At 47.3% G+C, this 27430-nt stretch overlaps 8 protein-coding genes across 8 annotated transcripts; 5 read left to right on the forward strand and 3 right to left on the reverse strand.

Annotated features, from left to right (window-relative positions):
- Window positions 1-812: 812 nt before the first annotated feature.
- On the reverse strand, window positions 813-2281 carry F5147DRAFT_659932 (uncharacterized protein; the record flags this gene model as incomplete). The annotated part of the gene is made up of 7 exons (XM_041434637.1): window positions 813-1079; window positions 1128-1331; window positions 1378-1449; window positions 1498-1704; window positions 1733-1840; window positions 1893-2000; window positions 2048-2281. The coding sequence occupies 7 exons, from the start codon at window positions 2279-2281 to the stop codon at window positions 813-815; spliced, it is 1200 nt and encodes a 399-aa protein (XP_041284475.1).
- Window positions 2282-2771: 490 nt separating this feature from the next.
- Window positions 2772-3236, forward strand: F5147DRAFT_589609 (uncharacterized protein; the record flags this gene model as incomplete). Its single annotated transcript, XM_041432146.1, has 1 exon — window positions 2772-3236. One exon carries the CDS (start codon window positions 2772-2774, stop codon window positions 3234-3236), a length of 465 nt encoding a protein of 154 aa, XP_041284476.1.
- A 3257-nt stretch (window positions 3237-6493) lies between these two features.
- Window positions 6494-7336, reverse strand: F5147DRAFT_525720 (uncharacterized protein; the record flags this gene model as incomplete). Its single annotated transcript, XM_041429984.1, has 3 exons — window positions 6494-6892; window positions 7117-7123; window positions 7170-7336. Coding segments are annotated over 3 exons (573 nt in total), but the record flags the coding sequence as incomplete, so codon positions are not given.
- Window positions 7337-8429: 1093 nt separating this feature from the next.
- Window positions 8430-9287, reverse strand: F5147DRAFT_782614 (uncharacterized protein; the record flags this gene model as incomplete). The annotated part of the gene is made up of 5 exons (XM_041442771.1): window positions 8430-8438; window positions 8489-8638; window positions 8691-8843; window positions 8896-9204; window positions 9255-9287. 5 exons carry the CDS (start codon window positions 9285-9287, stop codon window positions 8430-8432), a joined length of 654 nt encoding a protein of 217 aa, XP_041284478.1.
- An 824-nt stretch (window positions 9288-10111) lies between these two features.
- Window positions 10112-11835, forward strand: F5147DRAFT_782615 (uncharacterized protein; the record flags this gene model as incomplete). The annotated part of the gene is made up of 8 exons (XM_041442772.1): window positions 10112-10241; window positions 10289-10476; window positions 10524-10649; window positions 10722-10840; window positions 10891-11065; window positions 11120-11170; window positions 11217-11441; window positions 11491-11835. The coding sequence occupies 8 exons, from the start codon at window positions 10112-10114 to the stop codon at window positions 11833-11835; spliced, it is 1359 nt and encodes a 452-aa protein (XP_041284479.1).
- A 5097-nt stretch (window positions 11836-16932) lies between these two features.
- Window positions 16933-17532, forward strand: F5147DRAFT_589613 (uncharacterized protein; the record flags this gene model as incomplete). The annotated part of the gene is made up of 2 exons (XM_041432147.1): window positions 16933-17053; window positions 17138-17532. The coding sequence occupies 2 exons, from the start codon at window positions 16933-16935 to the stop codon at window positions 17530-17532; spliced, it is 516 nt and encodes a 171-aa protein (XP_041284480.1).
- Window positions 17533-18049: 517 nt separating this feature from the next.
- On the forward strand, window positions 18050-19865 carry F5147DRAFT_528513 (adaptin N terminal region-domain-containing protein; the record flags this gene model as incomplete). Its single annotated transcript, XM_041430045.1, has 7 exons — window positions 18050-18169; window positions 18224-18516; window positions 18565-18730; window positions 18783-18974; window positions 19033-19209; window positions 19261-19439; window positions 19496-19865. Coding segments are annotated over 7 exons (1497 nt in total), but the record flags the coding sequence as incomplete, so codon positions are not given.
- Window positions 19866-20890: 1025 nt separating this feature from the next.
- On the forward strand, window positions 20891-23432 carry F5147DRAFT_755936 (glycoside hydrolase family 30 protein; the record flags this gene model as incomplete). Its single annotated transcript, XM_041440341.1, has 14 exons — window positions 20891-20968; window positions 21025-21178; window positions 21241-21275; window positions 21328-21376; window positions 21427-21501; window positions 21553-21695; window positions 21746-21940; window positions 21989-22162; window positions 22213-22311; window positions 22362-22421; window positions 22477-22493; window positions 22550-22894; window positions 22946-23015; window positions 23068-23432. 14 exons carry the CDS (start codon window positions 20891-20893, stop codon window positions 23122-23124), a joined length of 1551 nt encoding a protein of 516 aa, XP_041284482.1. The 3' UTR covers window positions 23125-23432.
- Window positions 23433-27430: the final 3998 nt, after the last annotated feature.

Raw genomic sequence — 27430 nt, forward strand, 5'->3', positions numbered from 1 at the left:
GAAGTCGTCGGATTCCCGGCTGTGCGTATCCACTTCATGGTTTTTGAGCCTTGAGGGGCGAAGATATCGTCGTCCATAAGTCTTTGGTGATCGACGATGTCCATCTCCCGTTCTACCACTCGGCGCCATGTCATTTTTGAACGAAGAACGGTTTCAATGTCGTTTTCTACATTGCTTTCCTCCGAACTCATACGCCTTCTCCCAACGTCCTGATCAGACGTTGAAGCCACCGCCAGGCTGGGAGGTCTTCTTCGTTTCGTCGGCGTTTGTTTGACAAGATTGTCGACAACCGCTTCCCTATGACGATATTTCTGTGAAGTCTTCAGTACTAAAATTATTGGAGATTGCGGGCATACATTCCTCGAGCGTGTTTGACGAGTCGATTTCAGTGTTCGTCCTTCTTCGTAATCAACCTTTTCTCCACCTCTAGGGGGTCTCCAGTATACCTTCGCTGTGACCTTGGGCTGCGCAGCCGTCCAGATCGTACGCAAAGCGCTTGTAACGGTCTTGAAGGATTTCCCTGAAATACCTCTGACCTCTGGAATGGCCACTTCTCTTCATCGCACCTTTTCTGTATTTCTTCGAGGGAGTACATCAATATCTTGCTATTCCAGGGGTTTTGGATCCATTTTTAGATCAAAGGTAAGATTTTTTAGATCGGGACCTGGACCATCTTCGTATTCATATGAGTAGACATCCTCGCGACTCGCGCCTCATGGACTATGAAATCGGTATCTGAGTGATCTTGAAAACATCTTTCAACAAACGCGCACTTCTCCCTACTTCAATGTAAGGGGAATCCAAACTCGATACTATGTTGCCGGGCTACCAGAAGAAAATCTCTTTCGCAGCTCAGTTCGGGCAGCCTTCTCTCGCCGAATTTTCTTGCATCCTCGATCTTTTTCTTCTTGGGGACTTGCGTTTTTTAGACGAGCGGGACAAGTCTTTCTCGATGAGAATGCGCCTCTAGCGCGGCCTCCACACCTCGTGCAATCGCATCTTCCATAGGGAAGCATCATGTTGTTGACGTGGTGCATCTTTCTCGAATGATTGTTCTTGATGGATTCCTGCATGTCCGCCTAGTATCATGAGTTTACATCATATCCAACAATATACCAGACACTCACCTCCGCAGGTACTGATAAAAGGCGAGTCCTGCGCGATATTCCACGAATTCTCTTTAACTTCTTGATGGTATCAAGGCATGGGGTACCTGACGATGGCTTTGTGGATGGACGGGGGCTGTCATCCATTTCTGTATCCCTATCCGGTAATCTGTAACTCCTGGAAAACCGCTGTTCCATGTTGGCCAGCTCGCTTTCTTTTTCCGCCTGGGGCATTTCAGCATACTCATCAGCCACGAATCAATATCCTCACCCTCAACTTATCGACTTCGGACTTCAGCCTCTGCTCCATCTCGCCGAATCTCGCTTGCTTGCGTTCTAGAAACTATGTGGTTGTCATTGACCACCTTTCGTGACAAGTTATTCACCTTACCTCTTCCTCTTTCTTTCTATTGAACTCTTCTTCACGCTGAGCTAGTTCTTGCTCAAAGCGTTTGCGACTATCCTCTAGAATTTTCTGCATGCTAGTTTCTACCGCCTCGTGATTCGCATGGCCGACCGCTTCACGACTTCTCATATAATCTTCAAGCTGTTGGTGCTGCTCGGCGCGGCTAGCCTTGTCACTGTCATCAATGGGTGTCTGTCGTTCGAGCGTCCAAATGATTTACCTCGAATTCTTTGGTGAGTTGCGCTTCCCACTCTCTCAGAGCTACTTCCCACTGTTTTCTGATATCTTCCATGCTGGACAAATGTGCTTGTTGTAGGTTTTGAGCTTCCTACATGGCCGTGAGCCAGATATCCGTAATGTCTAGTGAGCTTACTAGGAACCATTTGCATCTCACGTCTCATGTGGTTGATCTGTTCCGTTTGACTGTACACCATTTCGCGCAGTTCCGCCGAGTAATCTACTTCCTTGATACGACGCTTATCTGATACCTGGACAGACACTGAGCTCGACATTAACCTTATACACCCGGACGTACCGTCTTGAACCTTTTCTCCTTATTGAAACTAGTTGGGGGCTGTCCGGTGGCATCATCTAGGTCCATCCGTGATGCCTCCCTCTTGTCTATCTGAGTCGTCCTTGCTAGACTGAAGTCTATATGATTTGCGGTTTGAAACGCGGCAGCATCTTCCATATCGTCTTCCATGTCATCATCATCAAACAAGTTCGCATCATAGGATGTTTGGATGTCTTCCTGCTCCAGCCATGGCATGTTAATAGGGTTGAGTAAGAAGAGTGTAGCGTCAACGTTAGTTTCTGGGTTCCATACGCGTTATCCCACTTATATGCAACCCTAACAATTAAATCGTGATATCATCGCATCCGCTTTTTGGGTGTTCTGTATTGTGAACGACGTTGCATGATTCTCACTTTTGAGGCTAGGCTGCGGATGTTCGGGGGCAATAGTGCCATTTTTTTACAAACAAAAAAGTCAGTTTACAAAGTCTTAAGTCTGAGATCAGGTGGGCTTACGATACTCTGCTAGATTATTGTCCGTGGTTGCTTCATTCCATGAAACAAATAAAGATGACGAATTCAGCTTGCAGAATACTCCGTGCGGAGCGTGCTTTGGGGTTAGTAAAATACTATAAGATCGCCCGCTCTCATCGCCCACTCTCATCGCCCGCTCTCACCTCCCCAGTTATCTTCAGCGCTGGTCGCCTACAGCTAATTTCATTGGTCATTCCTTTATCTTTATCACAATGGTCAACACTCGCACGTATATCTTACCCACATCGTCGGCAAGTTATCTTAAATTTCTCCTGGTCTTTCGCTTACAGCTTAATCAGACTCTTGAATTCCATGTGCGGTGTAGGCTATATTCTGCATCGTGGAGCAGACCTCGCCAGGTTACCATGCTTACACGATGTTCTGATCGCTCGCGCAACGCGAAGCGCTTTCCCGTTCCCGAGAGCCTCTTAAATGACGCTACTGTACAACCTTACGTACACAACTGTCTTGTCACCCTTCATGAAGGGAGACGCATCTATCAGTTCTGTATTTTTTTCAAGCGGCATTGTCATCTGAGAATCAACACCCTTCTCAGCAGCGATGGCAATGTATTCCGAGGTGATGCAGCTATTACTAGGGTTGGCACAAGCGCCGGCTCTGTTGTAAACATGCGGGGAAGGGACAATGCGCTAGCCGACTTTATCATGCACAAGTGAGCAGTACCCAGTGATAATCAATCCCCGCTGATTTAGAATCTATCAGCTTTATACGAAGCATTCGATATCATGGAAAACTACCACGCACTCTCACGCTCGTGAAGCCCTTGAGCGCTCGCGTTAATCATCGGCTGGCTGACAGGTTCATAGTTTGATGCTAGTAGACCGGCAGTTGATAATGTTGAATAAATTTGTGGAGTCAATAAATTGCGTAAGATGAATTTCTTGAGTCACCAAATTGAGTACCGAATATCGCTACAAGCCCAAGGTTGACTAGTCACGACAATACAAATCATCGCGCCCCAGAAGTTGAATTGTGACGGTATACGGTATAGATTCAGATTTAGTCACTAAATTAAGTACCGAATATCGCTACAAGTCCAAGGTTGACTAGTCACGACAATACAAATCGTCGTGCCTCAGAAGTTGAATTGTGATCCGAGATGCAATGGGAGGATTCGGATCTGGAATTGTCAGAACTCTATTTATATAACCCGCATTACGGCTGTACAGATAGATAGGACATAATATGAGCTCGTGGTAACCAAATAAGGAAATAATTTGAGTTGGTCGCAAACACCTGTCAATTGACACTTAAAAACTTAAATGACTCCTAATATATTGCGCACTTTCTTTCTGTCGACTCCCACACCCACCATCACTCAGCGGTTTTGTACAGCTGGAGGATGGTGTCTTAGGCGATGTCACTTTACGTCACTTTACGACTATTCACCGAGCAGTTTGTACTGCTGGGATGCTACCTTTCCTGCCATTTGTACCGGGACGACACTACTTTCTCCCTCACTGCTTCACCAAGCCGTTGTAGAAACAACAATACTGAGAGGAACAAATGATGCTCCTGACAGTATCTATAAAAAGTTGTGAGGTCGCGCGTTGCCTAGTCTGTGTTACTTGAGGAGACAAGTGCATTCGACCCTAGGGGAAGCGAGTGCTGTGAAGATCTAGAGGTACGCGCTTCAGCGAAGCGCGAGAAAGCGCATGTGCGCGCAAGGCGCGGGAACACGCGCGCGTATTAGCGCGAAGCGTGGGAAAGCGCGCGCGCGTATGCGGAAATGATAGATAGACTAGACTTAAGTGATAATATGATGCAAGAGATGTGAGAGCGCGAGATCTAAAGGAATAGGTTTCTACTATGTTCTCCTAAGTAGTAAGTAAGTAGTAATAGGTAAATGGGAGGTAAAGTAAGTTAAGTAATAGTATGTACTGCTGGCGCTTATATAGCGCGCCTAAGCGCGGTCATGCGGAGCCGAAGCGCTACCGAGTAGGTATGTAAATATATATATGAGTGAGAATGCATGATAAAAATAAAGATGGAACACTATGCTAATAAAGGAAATGGAAATATACGCACTAGGGAGCTTGGTGGACAGTGGATAGATGCATCTGGATGGCTGGCGCTATAGGGCGCGCAAGCGCGGGAACGCGCGCGCGCGGTATACATCGTGAAGCGCGGGAATGGTGCGCGCATGGCGCGCGTTGCACGGGAAAGCTGCGCATTATATAGGAATTGCTGTGGACAGTACACAGAGTGGTGCTGCGAGTTGGTGCTGTATACTCCCTTAGTGGAAACTGCCATATCACGCCATGAGAGGCATGATTCTCTACACCATTTGTACTGCTGGGACGACGCTACCTTTCCCTCTCACTGCATCACCAAGCCGTTTGTACTGCTGGGATGCTACCTTTCTCCCTCACTGCTTCACCAAGCCGTTTGTACTGCTAGGACGACACTACCTTTCTCCCTCACTGCTTCACCAAGCCGTTTGTACTGCTGGGACGACACTACCTTTCCCTCTCACTGCATCACCAAGCTGTTTGTACTGCTGGGACGACACTACCTTTCCCTCTCACTGCATCACCAAGCCGTTTGTACTGCTGGGATGCTACCTTTCCTGCCGTTTGTACCGGGACGACGCTACTTTCTCCCTCACTGCTTCACCAAGCCGTTTGTACTGCTAGGATGACGCTACTTTCTCCCTCACTGCTTCACCAAGCCGTTTGTACTGCTAGGACGACGCTACTTCTTCCCTCACTGCTTCACCAAGCCGTTTGTACTGCTAGGACGACGCTACTTCTTCCCTCACTGCTTCACCAAGCCGTTTGTACTGCTAGGACGACGCTACCTTTCTCCCTCACTGCTTCACCAAGCCATTTGTACTGCTGGGACGCTATCTTTTGTCTTCACTGCACAATAACAATGGCATCTTGCATTACCGAGACGCTATCTCATTGCATCTTTTACGGACCCATCAAAATACCTTTGTCGACGTAGCCAGCGACAAATCCGTCACACACAGTTTATTTGACCGTCATGATGCACGTAAACGTAAACTAAGTAAATCGTTACAAGCTCACTTCAACTTTAGTTCGCTTCGACGGAGCGGGAGTAACATCATTCTTCCCCTCCTTCCCATCACCCAACCTCTTGGCCTTCTTCGACAACTCATCAGAGTCCTCTTCGTCCGGAAGCGCGTTGATGTGCTTGTCGAATAATGAGACCACTTCATCAAACTCGACCTTCATCCTCTTCTCACTCATGAGGTCATACCACTCCTCTGCTAGAGGAACGAGCTTTTGGAAATAGGGGGTGAATTGTTCTCCGATGCACTGTTTCATCGAATCTCCAAGGAAAAAATAGTGCTTCGCTTCGGCTTTTTGAGTGACTTCTTCCGGCGTACCATGCCATCGCTCTGGTAGCCACATCTCCATTTTGTCAGGATCACGGTCCACGACGTCCTCAAGGCAGCGCTCTTCACCCATAGGTCCCTTGAACATTATGCCAATCCAGGCAAAAACGTAAAACATCGATTCAAGGTCGTCGTGGTATGTATGCTTGATTTTGGGCATCTTTTGGGGAGTCGAATGGTCCGTGGCTAGCTTAAGCTCTTTTACCGACTTCATACCCTGTGAGTATTGATAATTTAGCTTGCCCATTGCCCTAAGGGCGCTGACGGACATAAAGGGTATGGTTCCCTGAAAAATTAGTCATTCATTGCTCACCGAACAAATAAGGCGCCTACTGTTCCACCGGCAGAATACATATCGTCCGATGTGATGCGTGCCACGAATTCCCAGTCTATTAGCGCCCCTCGACTGCCATATTCAGTGTCTTCTATCATGGAGTTATTTAGACTGCAGTCTCTGTGCAAAACCTGGTGCTCTTCAACTGCACGCTTTTGAACTGTGACAGTTCAATCAGATATGTACTAACTAATACGACAGGCTCACTTACTTAGCACAATATCACGTAACGCTTTGACGAGCTCTTTTCTAGTTCGAAACTCATGTAAAGGACGAGCCCGTGGTTTCAAGACGAGACGGACATGCGTGCGATAGACACCTTGGGTGCTATTATAGATCTTCTGGCGATACATTTGCGTATCGTCGACTTTGCCCGGCTCTACCTCCACGAGACAGTGTTCCACGTATTGGGGAACACCAGGGATATCCTTCAGAGCTTTCAGCATCTCCACCTCATTCAACACTACACTCTTGTCGCCTTTCACCCAATGATCCTTAATAATAAACTCCTCGCCATCTCTCCGAGCCAGGTAGCAAACGGTTCTGCGGCCCACAAGTCCTTGATTGCAGAAGATCACCTTCAGCAAGTTGTATACATTTTCATTGACGGTGATCTGTCCTATCACATCGTCAACCTCAGCGTCTGTATTCTTGAGATCTGGCGCATCAACAAGGGGAGTGGAGTCTGCCTCAGGCTCATTTGCGAACTCGTCGGGAGACGGAAGATGGTCGGGAAGCAAATGAAACTTTGTCTGTGTGTCCAGTGTGTGAGATTGTGTCAGCACTATCTGCGCATCTAGTGAAGATAGCTTGCGGGGCTTCAGGCGGGCGGCTCGACTCCTTCGCTTGGGAAGACCTTTGATGTTTCGGGCCCAAAATGCCCCGGACAACAAGCTCGTCATCTTTGGGTTGATCGTGATCGTGAGGTCAAATCCAATGCAGTCACGTCGACCAAAAACGATGCATGCCATGACGCGTTTGAAAGCATCAGGATTCTCATGTATATTGATTTCTGGGGTCATGATGCCGCCTGAATGGTCATGTACATGTACACGGAGTTCGTGATAATTATTGCTGAAGGAAAGAGATAGTACGAAACGCCTCCACGGTTGCTCTCTGAAAATGAGCCATGCCTTTGTGTCAAGCGTCTTTCCGGCAGGTATTGAAGGGGTGTACGAGGTTGTGGTGAGCTCAGCGACTACCAGTATAGTGTTCCAACGCAACTCCGTGTGCTCGGATAAGCAGACATCGGGTTTTCGTTGAACATGCTCGCTTTCAACGGGCACGGTAGAACTCGAACCGTACCATAGTGGAGGAAATGTGCCTAACGAAGGAAATGATCGGAGGAGGGCTTTGGTGAGGTTGTTGAGGAAGAATGGGAATGTCTTCTCGATGGCCTCACCCTTCCTGGGAAGCGCTAAGGGCCATTGTTTTGTGGTAGTGTCGTAGAGCGGCTTGTTGGTTGAATCTACGAGGGTATCTGTTGCGGGCAAGTTCGTGGGGTCGAACGAATTGAAGATCAAAGGTAATAGATGTCCCATATCATTAGCATCTCCTTCGCGGCGGGTTTCTTGGGTGATCAGGCGATTGAGCTCACAGGATGTCAGTTTGTCCATGGAGGAGATGTCGGATTGGATGACACCCAGTGGGTGTAACGAAGCGATTTTTAGCCCGAGTTCAGACGAGAGAAAATGTTTTGACATGGCGGTTGCTGAAACGTCGCTGTTCTCAAAGCCGCCTAACAATGCTACTGCTATCACAGGAAGATAATATTAGCATATCCGAATGCAGCATGTTTGACCCAAACATATATTACTGTTCGGAAGATCACTCGTCTTGCATCCCAGTGTTTGAAATAAGGTAGTAAATGACTATGGAAGTACTGCAAGTACTGCAGGCGCACTAGAGAGTGAAGTAACGCGCAGTCACTGAGAGTACATATGTAATTGTCAATTTGAAAATTTCACACCATGTGACAAGCTTAGCACACATTCACTTGTCGGTCTTTCAATAACATGTGATATACCCACGGGATAATTAGACCAAGACAATTTGAAGCGTGTACTCTAACTAGTTCGGGCATTGTGATCACAAACATGGTAATGATAAGGGGATTCATCTAAGTTAAGTTACGGGTATAGTGAGAATGAATCAACTTTTCTGTAGATGTCATTGTATTAGCGTCGACTTTCGGAGTAGAATATACTGACCTTGGGAGTATGTTTCTTACTCTTTCCCGTAACCATCCCTGCTTCTTTCTGCCTAGCACGACCTGATGTATATTTCAGGCGCATCATGATCATATCGTTAACTGGCCAGAATTCGCTATAATTTTCTAGGTCGGGGAAAGCATCGACAGCCTAATAAACCATAAACCATGAGGTCATGGATAAATGAAGATCGAGTACTGACTTTGTCGCAGACAGTCTTCAGAAGGATAGGACTTTGGGAGGAGGCACACTTCGTCGTATCGAGGCACACTTCGTCGTATCGAGGCACACTTCGTCGTATCGAGGCACACTTCGTCGTATCGAGGTGCTCTTCGATGAGGTGGTGCATAGAATTCTAGAGGTGTCGATAAATAAAAGGCATACATCAGTGGGAGTGTGTTACTAACCTTAAACTTGGTGTATGCCTTTGGACTCCAATCCAAAGCCTCGCGGAGCGTGTATCCTCCACGCCCAGGACGACTGGGCTCACCAGCAGGCTTTGGAATCTTCGAGTCTTCTGATAAACTTGCAGCCAAAGTTGACGAGTCACTGTCTGATAGCGAATCGAAGGAGCCTGATGAATCCGAGGGAATGGGTGTCCGAGAACGAGAACGAGAACGCTCGAGAGAGACTCTCTTCGGGTATGGTGAGGAAGGATGGGTATTCTTGGATGGGCGTACTGCAAGCTTGAACTCAGGCGCCAGCGTGTTCTTGGGCTGCAAATGCTCTCAGTATGAGGAGCAAGACAAAAAAAAATGATGCTAACCTTTGGCAGGAGAATCTCATCAGTAATGAGCATAGTCGATGAAGGTACAACAATTCAGATGGTGAGTCTGAACAATGTTGGGTCTATGCAGAACCTAGCTGCTATTCGACCCTAAAGGGTTTCTGGACTAGGCTTAAGGCTCAGAGGAGAGGAAATATCATAAAAACTACTGAGCACTCTGACTCATACTGGTAACTGGTGAAAAGATTGATTGCTTATGTAAGCTACAAAAGTGCCAACATAAGGTAAGGTAAAAACAGTCTCTACAAGCCCAGCCAGAAATGAATCCCTACATCGAATGACGAGGGCTGCCAAAAAGTTCGAGCTGGTCGGTAAGCATAGGCGGGAAGGGGGGTGGAGCACCAGGCTCTGGATCGTGAAAGGGAGAGACAGCTTTCGATGTGTTGCGCATGATCTGTAAGTCAATGTAAGGTGGATCAAGATGGCGATGTGAGCGGGTCAGGCTGGCGATATTAGTGGGTCAAGCTGGCGACGTGAGCGGCTGGATCTAGTAGGTTTTATGAGTTGACACATTAGAGCAACAATATTACGTTAAAACAATAAAGACCGGGATCAACGACACGAAGTTTCGAAGCAAATTACTACGAAAGTCGTAAAGATAAGTGTCATAATTAGAATAAAAAAAATGCCAAAAGACGAAGAATCAACAAAAAGCAACAAAAAGCGAGGTTGTCTAGGAAAGGCTGACACGTCGCTCATAAAAGACGAATACAAACAGCCAGAAAGCACAAAGTCGCCATGGAATCACAAAAAGCCCCTAGTATAAAGATTGTTGAATTGAGCTAGTGAACTTGAGAACCTGACCTGAGCACACACCGATTAAGATCACCCCAGCGATGTTTTTTTATTCCTGGTCTCCATTCAGGCAGTCAACCCAACGCTTCCAGCATCAAGCCCGCCTCACAACAAGTGGGTCTGTCCACGCGCTCGCAGTATCTAATGATGGCCAAGCTCTTGCATGCGGCGGTAAATCACACGTGTTCTAATTATTGGAGCGCTAATAAAATAAACAGGCACCGAGGGCATTAAAGTCTGGGATATCAAATCTCGGAAAGAACTCACATGCTCATCTCATAACTACGAGTCCCGAGGCACAGTCAGCTGCGCTGTCTGGATTACGACAAGACTGGCCATGACAGAAACCCTTTGCTATGGAACAGGGCTTGGTTACATCGTGTTTTTGCGACGTAGCCCAGTAGATGTAAGGATGTCCTGTTCATCATCGAGTTCTCGCCTAATGTTGAACAGATGCTTTTTCAGGAGACTTGCACCAGGAGGCTCGGATCGGGCTTCGAGATTACATGTCTGTCATGGGATATGTCCTCTGAAGGGAGTACTCGGATTGCAGTCGGAACAAGGGACAAGATAGTTCAGGTACTTGTTCTAAACACGAACTCGCAACTGGAGGCCGTTTTCGCGGTGTGACTGGACAACACTGTGCCGAAGTCTGTAGCATTTGCAGACGATAAAGGCGTTTATGTATTTGGACTATATGACGGCAACTTCATCAAGCTGAAGGGGGATGACGGCGCAGTAGTGAAGGAATATAGTTGCCAATCGGTGATGTGAGGATTCACCGCAAGCTGCCGAAGTATGACTGACGCTCTTCCTGCAGCGGACATGCGGCAATCAACCAGAAGAGGGGTGTGTTCATGGTAGACAACGCAACCGACAGGTTTACGTTGTACCGACTTCTCGGTGATGAGGAGCCAGTTCGAACTTTCATCACCGCTCCTCCCAGTGTATCAGTCCCAAAGCAGGTGGCATTCAGTGCCGAAGGGAGGTTGGTGGTAGGTGGGAGTGACAATGGTTTGGTATAAATATTCGAGAGGAAAACGGGGAAGTTACTGGAGAGTCTTCATCACTCCAATGCCGGCCTGGTGCAGACAATAGCCGTAGGTGTTGACTTGATTCGGAGATGTGGTGCTGATTGTATTTCAGACACATGATATTAACGGGCGCTGCATAGTCGCCAGTGCATCGCAAGCACTAAGGCATAAGGCTACAGTCAATTTATGGGTCTACGACTATGGCATGAAAAAGGAAACCATCACCTCGAAAGAATCCTGGTCTCTGTCGTGTGCACTAACGCACATTTTCACAATCTTGATTCACACAAGTGCCCTATTGGTGACCTTATGTTTCTTGATGAACTATGTGAACTATGTTAGTCATCATTAACTTGGCAATATAATTCACTAACTTATGTCTCCAGGACACGATGGCGCTGTCAGCAGACCTTGGCCAGCGCATGAGACATACACGGGTGTTCTTCACTAATAATCTTGAAGCGAGTGTGCGCGAAGCGGTGTTGGACAAAGTACCGCATGCACAAGAAAAAAACCACGAAAAGAGCGATATCCTGATGCTGCGCGAATTGGCAGAAAGGCTTATGGAGGCCATTCGAGAGGCGGAAGGAGATGTAGGTGAAGAAAGCGCCATTGGTGAAAAAGACGAGATTGCTGCTGAAGCCGAGAGGGTATTTTATGAGGCGCTGAGGGTACGACGGGTTGATACTAGGGAAGATAGTTCAGGGGGGAAAGATGTTATTCTCATATAATGATAGACATACTGTTAACTTACGAAAAAAATTGTGTTGCTATGCCCCTCCGCTGTATGTACGGTGGAGGAGTCGAGACGAGCAGGGAAACAGATATGGTGTCCTACGAGGCAGTTGTCGAATTGCGCTGGGTGAAACCTATGCGGTGTATAACCCCTTCAGCAGTGAGTTAATGGGTGTGCTGGGTGATACTTACGCAGTGTATATATGACCCCTTCCCCGGGCCATGGACGATGAGCTCAACAGTACAAACGAAGAGCCAAGTGTACATTGATCGATTGGCCATATCGTTCTTTACCCAGGCTTGCCTTAAGTGGGTGACCAATTGGTCGTTCACGTGTGCACCTACGTATGGTCTAGCGGAGGGTATTCTTAAGGATTATCCAAATCCGAACATGTCTCCGCATCGTCGGGCGTCAAGTTGACTGGGTGGACACGCAAGCAGAGCTTGCCCATCCAAATGGCTATGAATCCATCGAAAGAGTAGTGACGTTGGAACGAGTGTATTGAGAGTGAGCTCGATAGTACAAACTATTGAACTCGAAGAGATCTGTGAATGATGATCTCGACGGTACAAAACCATCGAGCTCGAAAAATCAGGGGTAAGATAATACTACCACAACCGTACGAAACAGTTGTAGTAGCAGTAAGGAGTAACTTGGGAACTTTGGCGAAATGTGAGATGGCGAGACAAACAGCTGCAAATAATATTACGTCAGCATTCTGATTTGAGATTAAGTCGCCCACCTAAAATGAGGCGGGAGGGGTCGGGGCGCTCAATGTTAGGATGAGCTCGATAGTACAAACTATCGGGCTCGGAGAGATCGGGGGGCGAGGAACTCAATGGTACAAACCACCAAGGTCAGAAACTCAAGGGGACAATACTACCACAACCGTACGAAACAGTTGTAGTAGCAGTCTATAGTAAAGGAGTAACTTGAGACTTTGCCAAAATTTCAGATTAGTGCGACAAATAGTTACAAATACAATTATGTCATCATTGTCACAACCAAACCAATTACAATGATGACATAATTGTATTTGTAACTATTTGTCGCACTAATCTGAAATTTTGACAAAGTCTCAAGTTACTCCTTTACTATAGACTGCTACTACAACTGTTTCGTATGGTTGTGGTAGTATTGTCCCCTTGAGTTTCTGACCTTGGTGGTTTGTACCATCGAGTTCCTCGCCCCCCGATCTCTCCGAGCCCGATAGTTTGTACTATCGAGCTCATCCTAACATTGAGCGCCCCGACCCCTCCCGCCTCATTTTAGGTGGGCGACTTAATCTCAAATCAGAATGCTGACGTAATATTATTTGCAGCTGTTTGTCTCGCCATCTCACATTTCGCCAAAGTTCCCAAGTTACTCCTTACTGCTACTACAACTGTTTCGTACGGTTGTGGTAGTATTATCTTACCCCTGATTTTTCGAGCTCGATGGTTTTGTACCGTCGAGATCATCATTCACAGATCTCTTCGAGTTCAATAGTTTGTACTATCGAGCTCACTCTCAATACACTCGTTCCAACGTCACTACTCTTTCGATGGATTCATAGCCGTTTGGATGGGCAAGCTCTGCTTGCGTGTCCACCCAGTCAACTTGACGCCCGACGATGCGGAGACATGTTCGTATTTGGATAATCCTTAAGAATACCCTCCGCTAGACCATACGTAGGTGCATACGTGAACGACCAATTGGTCACCCACTTAAGGCAAGCCTGGGTAAAGAACGATATGGCCAATCGATCAATGTACACTTGGCTCTTCGTTTGTACTGTTGAGCTCATGTTCTCTTATACTTTCGTCACTCTGAGCCCGATAGTTTGTACTGTTGAGCTTACCGTTCCTCGTCGACATTTGCGAACATGGAATTTTCCCGACGATACGACCGGATTGCGTGACCACTTGGGCACTTGGAATTCCGTTGCACTTGTCTCGTCAGATCTAGATTACGGTATGTATTGTTCCATCGTCCCTTGTCATGCATCCGAATAGTGTCCATATAGGCAATCACCTTGTACTTCGTCGTTGGCATTTGTCTCTGATGCCTTGTTTGTGAGTTGCTCCATTCTTTCCTTGTTTTTTTTTTCATTTAAGTCCCGCTATGCCAGGATCTACTTCCAATCACCCAATTACCAACCTCCCTCAATTCTCCATGCCCGTAGCCCGTGCAACACTCAAACGATGCCTTTGCAAGGAGTGCATTGAGAAAGGCGGATATGACGAGAAAGGCGCACCAACAGGAGTGCTCATGGCCAAACACTTAATCGTGTCTCATATCTTGCGTGTAAAAGTGGAACGCGCCGCAGGTAACAGTGTGATTATTGACGTAGATTTTTCTGCCACTGACCTTGCTGCATGCACCTTCGCAGACAACACGTCATCAGTCGCCGTCATCGCCGACGATCTTCGTCGCTTGACCCTTGATACGGATGTACCGGTCAATATTTCTCCGAGCTCGACAGTTTGTACTGTCGAGCTCAAACCTGACACAGTACCTGTCTCGAAAAAGGGATGCAATCGACGCACCGCGAAGGCGTTGGTTGTCCTTGACAACATCGAGTCTCGGATCCAGCAATGCTTTCACTTGTTGCTGCATTCTTGTCGCATTGATCACGTTGGTCGCAAACTACATTTACTTCGTAAAGCCATGCAAAACGTCATTCGGCAGACCGATATCGTGATTGCACAAAAGAAGGCGATCGAATCGCAGGTAGACATATTGGCAACCCAGTGCAGCAGTCACGAGCCATCCGATGATACACCCGTCGAGATCAATACCGGTAAGTGAGCGTGCGGATCATCATGACAGTTTTTTGCTTATCGTTCAGTAGATACCCTTCCGCAAGATCCAGTGAACGAGTTAGATGAAATCACTCAAATCGTTCTCTTCCTTGGCGTCGCATGCAGAGTTATCATAGGGGTCAGCAGGAGTAGTTGTGATCTAATCATGAAGATCATTTCCATCATACTATTTCTCGCATTCCGGAGACCAGATAACAGCCTCAACTCCTCCCACACAAATATCCTAAAGCAGATCCCAATGACCTCAGAAAGCGCCGAGGCCAGATTCCATCTCAAGGGAAAGATTGTCCCATATGCTGTCTGCAGTTGCCATTGCACCTATCCACCAACTTATGCACCAGGCTCGACGACTCCAGTATATCCTGAACGGTGCACTCATCGTCCCATGCTCACGACCGAATGTGGCGAGGCTTTGCTTGTTGGTGCTGATGGAAATTTCCGACCCAGGAGGACCTTCATGTACCACGATTTCAAGGATTATCTGTTCGGTCTTCTCTCTCGTAGAGATATCGAGGCCGTGATGGATCAGGCATGCGACAATCTGATGGACTCCATCGATTCCCCCCATCCGTCCTTCATCAAAACCCCCTTTGAAGCTCAATTTCTCCGCCAGTTCGATGGTCCTCAGCCGGGTTCACTTTTTGTTGATAGAGGAGAGGAGGGACGCTATGTCTTCGCTCTTCATGTGGATTTTTTCAATCCGGAAGGTCTGAATATCCGCGGCGCCAGTACATCATGTGGAATCATCTCTATGGCATGCTTAAATTTACCGGTGGATATCAGATACAAGCCGGAGAATATGTATGTTGCGGGTATCATCCCAGGTCCGAAGCAGCCGTCACTGGAGAACCTCAACCACTACATCCGACCCCTCATCAATGATTTGGTAGATGCATGGCAGCGTGGTATCAAGTTCTCCAAAACGGCTTGTTACCCCCATGGCCGGCTTACTCGTAGCACTGTCGCCCCTGTTGTCTGTGACCTCCCCGCCGCTCGTCATATTGCTTCTATGGCTGGAGTTGGCAGTCACTTCTATTGCAGTGCGTGCAATTGTTATCATAAGTCTACCTGTGGAAGAGTCGACTTCGAGAAGTGGGAACCTCGCAACAAAGTAACATTGCGAGAATATGCTGAGCAGTGGAGAGACGCTGCTACATCCTCTGAACGTGAAAGACTGTTCAAGGCTCATGGCGTGCGCTATTCCGAACTCTGGCGCTTACCATACTGGGACCCCTCCCGGCAACTTGTCATTGATCCGATGCACTGCATATTGGAAGGCTTGGCCCAACACCACACCCAACATCTTCTCGGTTTAACCTCAGAGTCGACCACATCGACATCGCCCTCCCCGGCATTTGTGTGTGACTTTGGCGAAATACCTCCCAGGACAATGACAGCCAAAGAGGTAACACAGATATCCGTGATTCGCACCCTCCTCGCATCTCACGTAGGTTCTGGCGACGATAATCAACTGGAGGAACGCTTTGACAAGCTAAAAAGCACTCTGTCTCATAAAAATTCCAGACCGTTGAGATTTGCCTGCAATTCTTTACATTGTATGCCCCAGAAAGTTGGCAGAACGCTGAAGATTGACTACGTCAAGGCTCTTGTTGATTGGGTAAGCTCTTCGCTGTGATGTTTCTTGCCGTCAATTTCTCTAACACGCACTTCACAGCGTCGCGGACAACCTCTAGCGGCCCCTCGAAAAGTTCGTTCGTTCGAGACAGCAGAAGTACTTGATCGAATCCGTAACGTCATCCGTGATATGACCACCCCCACTTGGCTTGGTTCCGTCCCCAAGAATTTTGGCGAGGCATCTGCTGGGACAATTAAGGCTGATGAGTGGCGATCCCTTATCACGATCTATCTTCCCATCGCCCTCGTGAGCTTGTGGGGAGCTGGTACATCGCATTCTTCTGACGAAATTGCTGTTCGCCTCAAAACTATCCTCGATCACACTATGGAATTAGTCGGTGCAGTGTATCTTGCTTGTGCACGAACAATGACACCGAGAAGGGCTCAAGCCTATCGCTCGCATATCGCTGCTTATGTCGGAAAGTTGCAGACAATTCATCCCACCTTCTCAGTGCGACCGAATCACCATGCATTGTTCCATATATATGATTATCTGCTCCTATTCGGGCCTGCTCACTCGTGGTGGTCTTTTCCTTTCGAACATTTAATTGGAATTATACAACGCATTCCTATCAATCACAAATTTGGTACGTCCTTTCAAAGCACGAATGAGAAAGTTAGACTTAATCCTGTTAGGGGAGCTTGAAAATACAATGCTTCTTTCCTATATCAAAGCTGCAAGACTTCGCCGTTGGCTCGCCCGACCAGACTGTCCGCCTGCTATTCAAGAGTGTGGGGTCCTGTTTGATCGAGTATTCAATAAGAGCGCTACGAGTTCTATCCATGAGCTTGCCGAAGATCCTATGAATGATGCCATCAAGGTTGCCGACTGTGCAGCAACTAGTGCGGTGCCTGAAGACCTGTATACCCTCATCAGACGACGAACGGCGGTATTACGCGCTACACTCAAGTTCGACGGTGTGATCTACAGTAAGGCGTCTACACACTTGGGCAACAGCCAGATTTTCTTCTATCCTCGCGGAGATCGGTCGTTAACCCCTGTCGCCGCCAGTATCAAATACATTTACAGTACACTGACAGGAGAGTTATTGTTTGCTGTACAGCGACATATCCCGCTAGATCACCATACCGTCGATCCCTTCTCAATGTACCCTTATTTTCCGGCGAAATTGTACTCGACAGACTTCGGAACCCGCCTTGAAAATGCCAAGGTGTCATGGGTCGTTAGTCACTTTGCGCGATGGAGGGTTTCTGACCGTCACGCTGTGATTCTATCCTTATCTCGCGACTGAAACTACCTAGCAATATCTATAACTCTCCTGACTCAATTGTTATAGCTTTCAATATGAATATATTTATTTAATCTCTTGCATTTTTACAGGCGTGTGAGCGGGCGATGGGCAGGCGATGGGCGGGCGATGATCGGGCGATATATTTAATCTGAAGACAAAACTTGAAGTTTCGTCATCGCATTTTGTTGCCGCCATGAACTTGATATTTTCGGCAGGGTCTAATTGTTTGATACAACTTAACATAGTGACCATGGACCAAACTTCAAGTAATTGTCCCAAGTTGAACGTCATAATAAAACTTTAAATTCAAGCACACGCTCAAAATCTGACAATATTTCTTATTTTCGGTGACGTATGGTCAGTGCCAAAATAGCTGCCAAAGCTTTATATTTTGGATTTTGCACAAAACACTGCCAAAATTTGAAGTTATGTGCCCATATATATGTTAGTTTAAATTTCAAAAATGTTCTTTGCATTCCGGATAACATTAAAACCTATCTTAAATATTGCGGACACCGTAGTGAATGCTCTAGCACGATATGACGCGACAGACGACAAAGAGAGTGAGCACATCTGCGAGCGCGTCGTACCTCAATTCCAGCATGTAAATGGTAGTGTTGTTCTTGCCGCAATGAAGGTACACAGTGTCGCTCATCCGGCCCTTGTCATGACTTGACCTTCACATCTCAAGGTCATCATGATCCACATACGCAATGTTCGACGAGATGATCTCGTTAAACAGTTGATCCGCAAGATGGCACCACCGCTAGTCACCCTGCTATCGTCCCCGCCCGAGGTACAATGGGTCGCGCTGCGGAATATCAACCTTCTCCTTCAAAAACGATCCGACCTCCTTTCGAACGAAATGAGGGTATTCTTTTGTAAATACAATGACCCGTTGTATGTCAAGATCGAGAAGCTTGATATCATGGTACGATTGGCCAGTGATAGCAATGTTGATGCTTTGTTGAGCGAGCTGAAAGAGTGAGTCACAGCAATTTATGTATTTGCATTGCTGACCGTGCTGGTCAGATACTCGTCGGAGGTCGACGTCGATTTTGTCCGGAAGAGCATCAAAGCTATTGGCCAGACAGCCATTTTAATTGAGAGCGCAGCGGAACGTTGTGTGAACGTATTGTTAGAGCTCATTAACACTCGCGTCAGCTATGTGGTCCAAGAAGCTGTGGTTGTCATGAAGGTGCGCAGTGATATCTAGCTTTTTGTGGCCTTCGTAATGACATTCCTTTTAGGATATCTTCAGGAAGTATCCCTCTACCTACGAAGGTGTAATCCCTACACTCTGCGCTAATTTAGAGGAGCTGGACGAGCCGGAGGCGAAAACATCCTTGATTTGGATTATTGGCGAGTATGCCGATAAGATCGACAACGCGGATGAACTGTTGGGGATATTTGTGGACTCTTTCATCGAGGAGTCGTATCAGGTATTTGACTTCAGTGTTACCTTAAACTGGTGCTACAAGTACTGATCTTGCACAATAGGTTCAACTTCAAACGTTAACTGCAGTAGTCAAGCTATTTTTGAAGAAGCCTGACTCGTCCCAGGGAGTCGTTCAGCGTGTGTTGAATACAGCAACGAAGGATTGCGATTCACCAGATGTGCGGGACCGCGCTTACATATATTGGAGGCTCTTGTCGACAGACCCCGGCGCAGCGAAGGTGTGAACAATTTCTGAGCCTTGGTCGATGGTGCTGATCAACGTAAACTAGGCTGTTGTCCTTGCTCATCGGCCACCAATATCTATCCCGAGAACAACGGTTTCGCCCGCGTTGCTTGAAGAGCTCCTAGGCGAGATATCATCATTAGCAAGTGTTTACCACAAACCTGCTCAAACATTTGTTGGTCATGGACGAGTTGGTGCCGACTCAGTGCAACGCAAAGGATCAGAGTGAGTGCCCACTGGCCAGTTTTGTTTGTTTCTACTGACTCATGGTGTAATTACAGAATTTCAGATGCTCAGAAAGCCCTCCAGACGGTTGCTGCTGGCCAGCAAGCAGAGAATCTTCTCGACTTTGGTGATGATTCCGCGCAGGATGGGCAGCCTTCTGGACTCGCTGCTACTCAAATACTTCCTTCGACACCCGCTGCAGCAAACTTCCTGTCAGGCACTTCCGCGAATCCACTAGACGACCTTGTGTCGATCTTTGGTGGTATGGAAACTATGGATACGGGTGCAGGATCACTGTCAACGGCACTATCGCCGACAGTGACATCCCTGTCCTCGCCTTTCGAAGGATTTGGAGGGTCGTCGGCGCCACCGTCCCAGCCGGCTCAGAATGCGCAGCCCCAGGAGGACTTGTTAGGGTTGTTCTAATGTACTTGACATCACCATGCGCATGCACATATTTACTCGGTGCCATTAGCAGCCTTCCACGTGTGGTACACATACATGTCGGCTGGTCGATATTTTCTGTTTGAGGAATGGATGGGTTATTCATCATGTGTTCGTGGCATGCACGTTGCTGTCAAGCGCGGAGTCTAAAACTGCTGCTTCTGAGTTGAAAGTTTTCCCACCCCGTCTGAACTTCACGACTGTGATGGGATCAATCGATCATGCCAATCCGGACGGGTCAACGGTTCTGTCTGTGTCCTTCGTGTGCTGATCCCAGGCGGGTTGTGTACTATCATGATGTATTTCAACTGTAATCGCGTCACCTGAAGTTTCGCCGCAAGCACCTCCATGTGGCATCTGCCACACGTGGTACCATGGTTCAAGTGGGTTAAGGAACTGAGAGGAACGTGTAATGCGCGTTGTATACGGTCCCCAAGCAATGACTGTCCGACAACTTGCTCCATGCATCGCAGCGGATTGCGAATCATGGCTCCGAGTCGAGCGCTTGGCGAACTGAGTCTCCCATCCTGTCGTTCGGCAACTTCTCTTGCATCGATCGAGTTCTTCCAGAATCCAGCTGGCAGCGCGCGCAGGTCATCGACGTCCGACCTTTCCGCATCCTTTTTTCAATTTGTATTTGCTTCCTTGATCATTGTTTTTCACGACCCTCCCTGTGATATCTCTCGGGGTAGCAACTGCCAAGATTAGCTGCTGCATGCCTTTGGCATGGAAAGCTATGTTTATGGACATGCGGTATCAGATGCCACAGGCAGGTGGGTGTTTGTTGGAATCAACTTGAAATTGATCTAGGTTGGTCTGTACCGTCTTCACGCGTTCTTTGCATGCTGGCCTGAGGAACTAAACGTTCAGCCTGTCCTCGCAACAAGGGGGATCTATTAAATTTCTCCCAGTCTGGCTTGATATAAGTGGGCTATATCTCTAAGTTCACTTGCCCTCCCTTGCATGCCCAGACTTAGACGCTAAACGTGAAAAGTTTTTGCGCAATCATGATGATGAGGTCCCTCCAAGCCTTTGGCTCCCTGGCACTGCTGCAGACAGTTGCGTCGCAGCAGATTTGGGACATCGTGAGCCGATGCGTCCTTGTGCTGCTGTGTAGTGGACGATTCACATCTCTGTGCAGTGGCAAACCACATGGAATAGGGACATGTTATTCACTTATTTCCAGCCCAAGGACCCCATTAACTTCGTTACTCCTGGTGCTATCGGCAGCGCGGACATCGTCATCCACGATTCCTCAGTATACCAAACCGTGTATGGTTTCGGAGGATCATTGAGTAAGCTTTGCGGTCATTTCTCAGGGCCGAGTTTTAATGATGGTCTCTCATTGGTCTCTCAGCCGATTCTTCTGCTAAGTTATTCAACAACTTGAAGGCATATCGCATGTTCCGCTCGCTGCGTGTGGTGTATTGACAGTATTTAATAGGTACAAAATTCTGGAAGCTATTGGAAGCTCATGGATTATCTATTTAATGGTGCATTGCTTGCCTTCGGATCGGCGATGTACTAACCCCTTCGTCATCAGCTACGGATGGTGCTAACTCAGCCGGGTTCTCCTATATCCGCGTCCCACTTGGGGCGACAGACTTTTCTGCCAATAGTAGGTGTTTGTCTGCTCCACATTTAAAGGGACTGACGAATAGCGTTATAGCCTACAGTTATGACGATACCAGTGGAGACACTTCACTGAACAACTTTGACATCAATGCTGCACCGTCTGATGTTTTCTCGGTTATTCAAGATATTATATCTATCAATCGTATGGCCAGATTCCACATCGTACCATGGTCGCCGGTATGCAGTCCATTTGGTGTACCTATCGATCACTTAATGTTGGCACCTAGCCTGGTTGGATGAAGAGCGGGGGGACTATGCGCGGAGGCTCGCTAAATACTCATTATATCAACACAAGTGAGCCATTCGAGTACACCCCCTACATGGATGCGCAGCTGACGACAATTACAGTGGCAAACTACCTCTTGAAGAGCGTGCAGGCATTCTTGGGTAAGGGGATTCCGATTTACGCAATCAGTATCCAGGTATGTTCATTACGATCGACTCACTCTCTGATATGACTATCCCACAAGAATGAACCGGAAAACAGCGACTCTACATACCCGACTTGCAATATGACGGTGGCAACTGAGGCTCAGATTGGGCTGGCTCTGCGCACGTTGTTGAACAATCATAGCTTGTCGAGTGTCAAGATCATCGGTTACGACCACAATTGGGTGGATGCTGCCAACTACCCGGTCCAACTGGTGCGTGATGCTCCTGGGCTGATTTGTGCGCGTTGCTGAGACGTTGGCAGATGAAACAAGCTGGAAGTGCCTTCGATGGGGTATCTTTCCATTGTTATCGGGGTTCCGTTAGTGACCAGGCCTTGTTCACATCCCAGTATCCGAACAAGGTATTTCAATTTGAGCTTTTGATCGATCCTTCCCTTAGTGAGTCGTTCAGCAAGTGTACTTCACGGAGTGCTCGGGAACCCTTGGCAGTGACTGGTGGAACGATATCAAGGTATCCGTCTACGATCTATCTTGCGTCGGACGAAATGAACTAATTCAGTTACTAGTGGTATATGGATAGTATGTATGTAGCTAGTTCCTGAACTTGGTTATCCTCTGATCTTGTATGGTACTTTCAAGCTTCATTGGCAGCATCTCATATGGTTCCTCCTCTGGATTGATGTGGAATCTCGCACTTGATGGCAGCGGCCAGCCATTACTTCCAGGAACAGGCAGCTGTGGTGGTGGATGCCGTGGTGTAGTCCAAATTAACAATAATGGGACCTGGAGCGTAAATCAAGAATTTTACTCCATGGCTCAAGCCTCCAAAGCCATTCTTCCTCGCGACGCCGGCGGTCCATGGGGCCAGCGAATTGGTGTGAGCGTCGGTGGGTCGCTTGACTGGGCTCTTGTGGTTGGCGCCTACAAGACGGGTAGGGTTTCATCGAGCGACTGGAACAGGTACAGCATCGTCGTACTGAACTGGTAGGGATTCTGGGATTCCAACTGCATGACAAGATTCTGATCCTTCGTCAGGGATGACAGTGCGTCCACCACTTGGAATCCTCAGCCTGTGAAGGCCACTATCGAGTTTAGAGGTATGCAAGTAGGTGAACCTTCTAAATATTTATGGATAAGTTTCCTGATCATCATCATAGGCTACGTACACATTCCCCGTTGGTGTCACCACCCTTTGGTGGTATGCTCCCAACTAGTTGTATCTTGATTTTTTGATATGTTTTCACGTCCCTGGGTAGCTGTGGTGATTTAATGCTGGCTTCTTTTACATTATTTGCATCACTATCATATGTATCATGTCGTACAGGACATGCAAGAGCATCAAGCCCAAATTGCATATGATTATAGGATTGTGTGTTTCCTTTTCAATTGTTGTTCTTATGGTGTCGAGACTCGAGAGATATACTCGTACTGATCTTCGATACAGCAACTCTTTTATAAACAACTGCCCACACAGGGGTGGGATCGATTTTACCCCTATCCAAATCTTCCTCTTTACTGTACCCATTGGCACAATGCTGAAACCAGTAGTATATATACGAGCAATCCTTTACATCTGCTTTCAAGCCATCTACACTATCATCATCCAATATCCGTGGTTCTCTTCCTGGGCCCCAGTAGCCACTGTTGTCATTATGGCAGCAACCTGGCTCTTAGCCATCGTCCTAATACGAATCCCAATTACTCGCAGAATTTTCCTAAAGGAACCATTCAAACTTCCCATACTGTGCTGGGCCTTCTATGGATTGTTGGTGGTAGCCGTAGTGATATATGATGACAATGGTGAGACCGCAGAGGCGAGGTCACTAGCAGGTAAATTTGCAGCAGCTTGAACTTCAGGAACCCCGACTAACATGCTAATACCATAGATTTTCTGGAAAGAAAGGCCATGGTGTTGAGTTCTTTATTGGCATATGCGCTATATTGTTTGGTCACGTTAAGTGTGTGGGTCTGGAATTCGAAGTGGAATTTCTGGACGCATGATCCGATCGCGAAAATGTGGTGGCTCATCAACTTGGGCCCGGTCATGGAGGAGTTGTTTGTATATTCCCCGTTGGTAGGTATTTCATTCAGTATTCATAACCACACTAAAATCACGTTCAAGCCTGATGATGATCCTGATTTGTTGCATCTTTCAAACTCGCAACTTGATGGGAAACCTTTCACATCCGAGGTCTGAATGTTCACAGCACTGGACTATCTCTTCTAGACCTGGCTCCTACATATCGTCGCTCGATATCGCTATACATTTCACAGGCACTTTGGGTGTGCGCCCACAATGAAGTCTTTCAAATTCTCCATGTCCGTTCAATCAAATACTAGTTCAATGTCTTCGTGCGGTCTCTACCACGACATTTTTTTTCACTTTAAATGAAGTAGGAATGTCATGTTCCCTTAGCAGAATGCAAACAACATATGATACTTTCGTGATGACCCGCCTTCTAGGTAATCTTTGCTTTCTCGCGCCCTCCCGCCATTCCACATGACCAACCTATCTGTTGTTCAAACGACGTAAAGCACCAAGGTGTCAGCCCAGCTGGCCTTGAAGGACTCGGTAAGCATTCGACATAAAGAAGCTTGACGTTTGGCATACGCCATCCGCCCCTCAAGGCCTCACGTTCATCTTCATCTCCAAAGAAGTTTTTGGTGTTACCAAATCCACGAGTGTCATGCGTCCGAACAAAGACAGCAAAACCAGAATGGCCAGTTGTGTCTGCCAAGTAACTGAGCGTGTTGTGGTAAGACTCGATTTTCTCTCGAAAGAAGAAATGAGTGAGACAACGACGATATTGATACTTGGACGCATCTACGGTGTGCGTAGGGCTCAAATGATACCTCATAGTTCTGCGCCCTCGCTATTTACAAACATATCTCGAGGCACTCAGATCTCCGTTTGTCAAGGGTGGCGGCGCGTCCTAGCACGCTCACGACAGCCGCTGTCAGCTCGCCAATTCTATGTGCATCTGTCCATTTTCATCAGTTAACGACAAGGAATTTGATGCAGACGTACCTTCCCATCCAGGGTAGTATTGAAATAGACCGTAGGTCCGATCATAGGACGTACGGCCCTACGATAAAAATTGTTCCATCCACAAATATGATTGACTTCGGTCAGCGCTACATGTGTTAGATTTATGGGAGATCATAGGTCCATTTTGGTAAGTAAGAGTGGCTTATCGCCTTCACGGAATTCGACAGGAGCGCAGAATAAACGCACCTGTGTTTGGTGACTGCCGGTTCGGATGTTATTAGGCTGCCGCGTTCGTAAGCCTGGTTTTACTGTTCGATTTTCAACTTCATACAGGTGTCGACACTAATTCAGGGAGTGATATTTTTGACTTGGATGGTTCTAAGAGAAATGCACGAGCCAAGGTTCACGAAGTTATGTGGGCTTGGCTTGAAAGGGACAAAGGAGGTTACAATGCTCCGATGATGAGTCACCAGCACTTGATGCGAATCCACATCCTTGGGTCTCTGCACGATATATCCTTACTAGCTGAGGATGACTGTAACCTGCTCTAGGACAATCCACAGCATATGACCTGATCTTGGAGCGGCATCCACCCGCGTGGTTCTCGCATGCCATGGCGCAACATGAGTTCCAAAGAAGGGGAAATTCAGAGCATGAAATTTGTCTTCGAGGAGAGTCCACGGTAGAATCATAATCCATGAGCCGGAAGTTGAAGGTCGCAATCTTGCACTGAAATGACGAAGAGCTCGTTTGACCTCATTTTCAAGCTCGCTATATTCAACCAGCTTCGCGTTGAGTCGCATTCTCGTAGGCCAAGTAGTGTGCTGTAGTATGCAAACGTGAGAGTCAACAATTAAACAATTAAACAACAATACAACAAGCGTTAGCTATCGGGATTCGGATGTGACGCTTAGAATCCGAGGACCGACTCGGAGGTCAACCAATAATATTCCTTCTCTTCATGCACGCACAGCGAATTTTGCTGCACCAAGTTGACGACCATCTAAAATTCATTCAATTGCGTGTCTGCACTTCTGCCGTTATATTCGAAACCATTGCAAAGTTGATGCGAGTGCGGCCTCAGAGAGTAGGCCCATCAAAAATGACGCAGAGGATCTTTGACACGCACCGCAAGCTGTAAGGCGCACTGGCAGGAGGAGAATAGGAAGGTCATATGACAACAAAATGACAATCGATCTTCAAACATCAGTATTGAAACCATGAATGATCATGACCGGAAATATTACCTGGTCGACGTTTTGCCGTACTTCGAAAGTCTATACCAATGCGCTGGTCGTACATTGCAGTGTCAAAGATACCCCTGTGTCCTCAGGTATGACTTTCTGCTCAGCAATAACACAGTTTGATCTTTATAACCAGTTATTTCATGCACATGATGTCCCTCCATCCGATCCAGACTTCTGGATTCAGGCCGCACCAGGACATGCGAATGTCGCTTCTGTGCTGTGTTCACGAGCCGCAGCGATTCAAAGCAATGCCAGAGACGACTGTTCAACGGTGAAGGCGGTTTTTGGTGCTCCCTTGAGTCGATGTCATGGGTAAGTGAATTTTCGCTCCTTTACCGTTCACGGTATCCGTACCGCCCCGGTCCGCCCGTCCTTCGGGGCCAGGAGGTTATTCCTTGCGATTTATGTTGTCTTGCTCTTCGTACAAACACTAAAAAGCAATCGGTTGTAGGCTCTCAGTTGGCTGGCAAAGACACACCTTTACGTCAATCGACTAATGTTGCAAGGGGCGATTTCCTTCAACTCGACTGTGTAGATTTGAAGATAGGAAAATCAAATTTTGATCGAAAATATTCTCTAGCTTGGTTAGAGGAGTCAAGTTGGGCCAGAATCTACGACGGCATGTTACGATGTGATAAAGGAAACCAGATAAAATTGTGAGTACGTGCAAGGAAATGCAGTTATGGTGATCTCTTCCGTGAAGCTTCGCTCTTGAGTGTCCTCGAGTTGGATGCTGGCTGTCTCTAAAAGCACGGGTTTAGAACGTGATGCGAGAGGTGTACATTGAATTTTGCATCGCCTGTTGCACCTCGCGTGGGTTCGTTCTTGGTGACCGTTGTTGACCAGTTCACCAGACTGTTTCTCCCAGAGCACCGACAGGACTGGTGGAGACCTGATGAGTCTTGTCACTTATGCGAATCGGCCATGGACTTACGATTATTCAACTATTTCGCGGAGCCAGAAACATAAGTTGTGATGCCCCAATCAGATTGTTGACCTCAGGGGAACACAAACATTCCACGGTTCATCAACAGCGCACTTCTTTTTTTATCATCGTGCACTTGAAACAAGACTGAACAACTCAAGTGTGGAAGAAAAACTGACGCATCAAACAAAACAACCACCGTCCGTTTAGTGAATAATGGCGCCCAAAAGACAATCTTCCCCGAAAGGAAGTTCCCAGTGGAAACAAACCTCGAGAATACCAGCGCTGGATGAGCATATACAACGGTGGCCTTCACCCTCTGTCCCTCATCTACTGGACTTTTTATCACCACGGACGCA

Source organism: Suillus discolor, assembly GCF_016758755.1.
Source record: "Suillus discolor strain FC423 chromosome Unknown F5147scaffold_234, whole genome shotgun sequence".
NCBI classification, from domain to species: domain Eukaryota; kingdom Fungi; phylum Basidiomycota; class Agaricomycetes; order Boletales; family Suillaceae; genus Suillus; species Suillus discolor.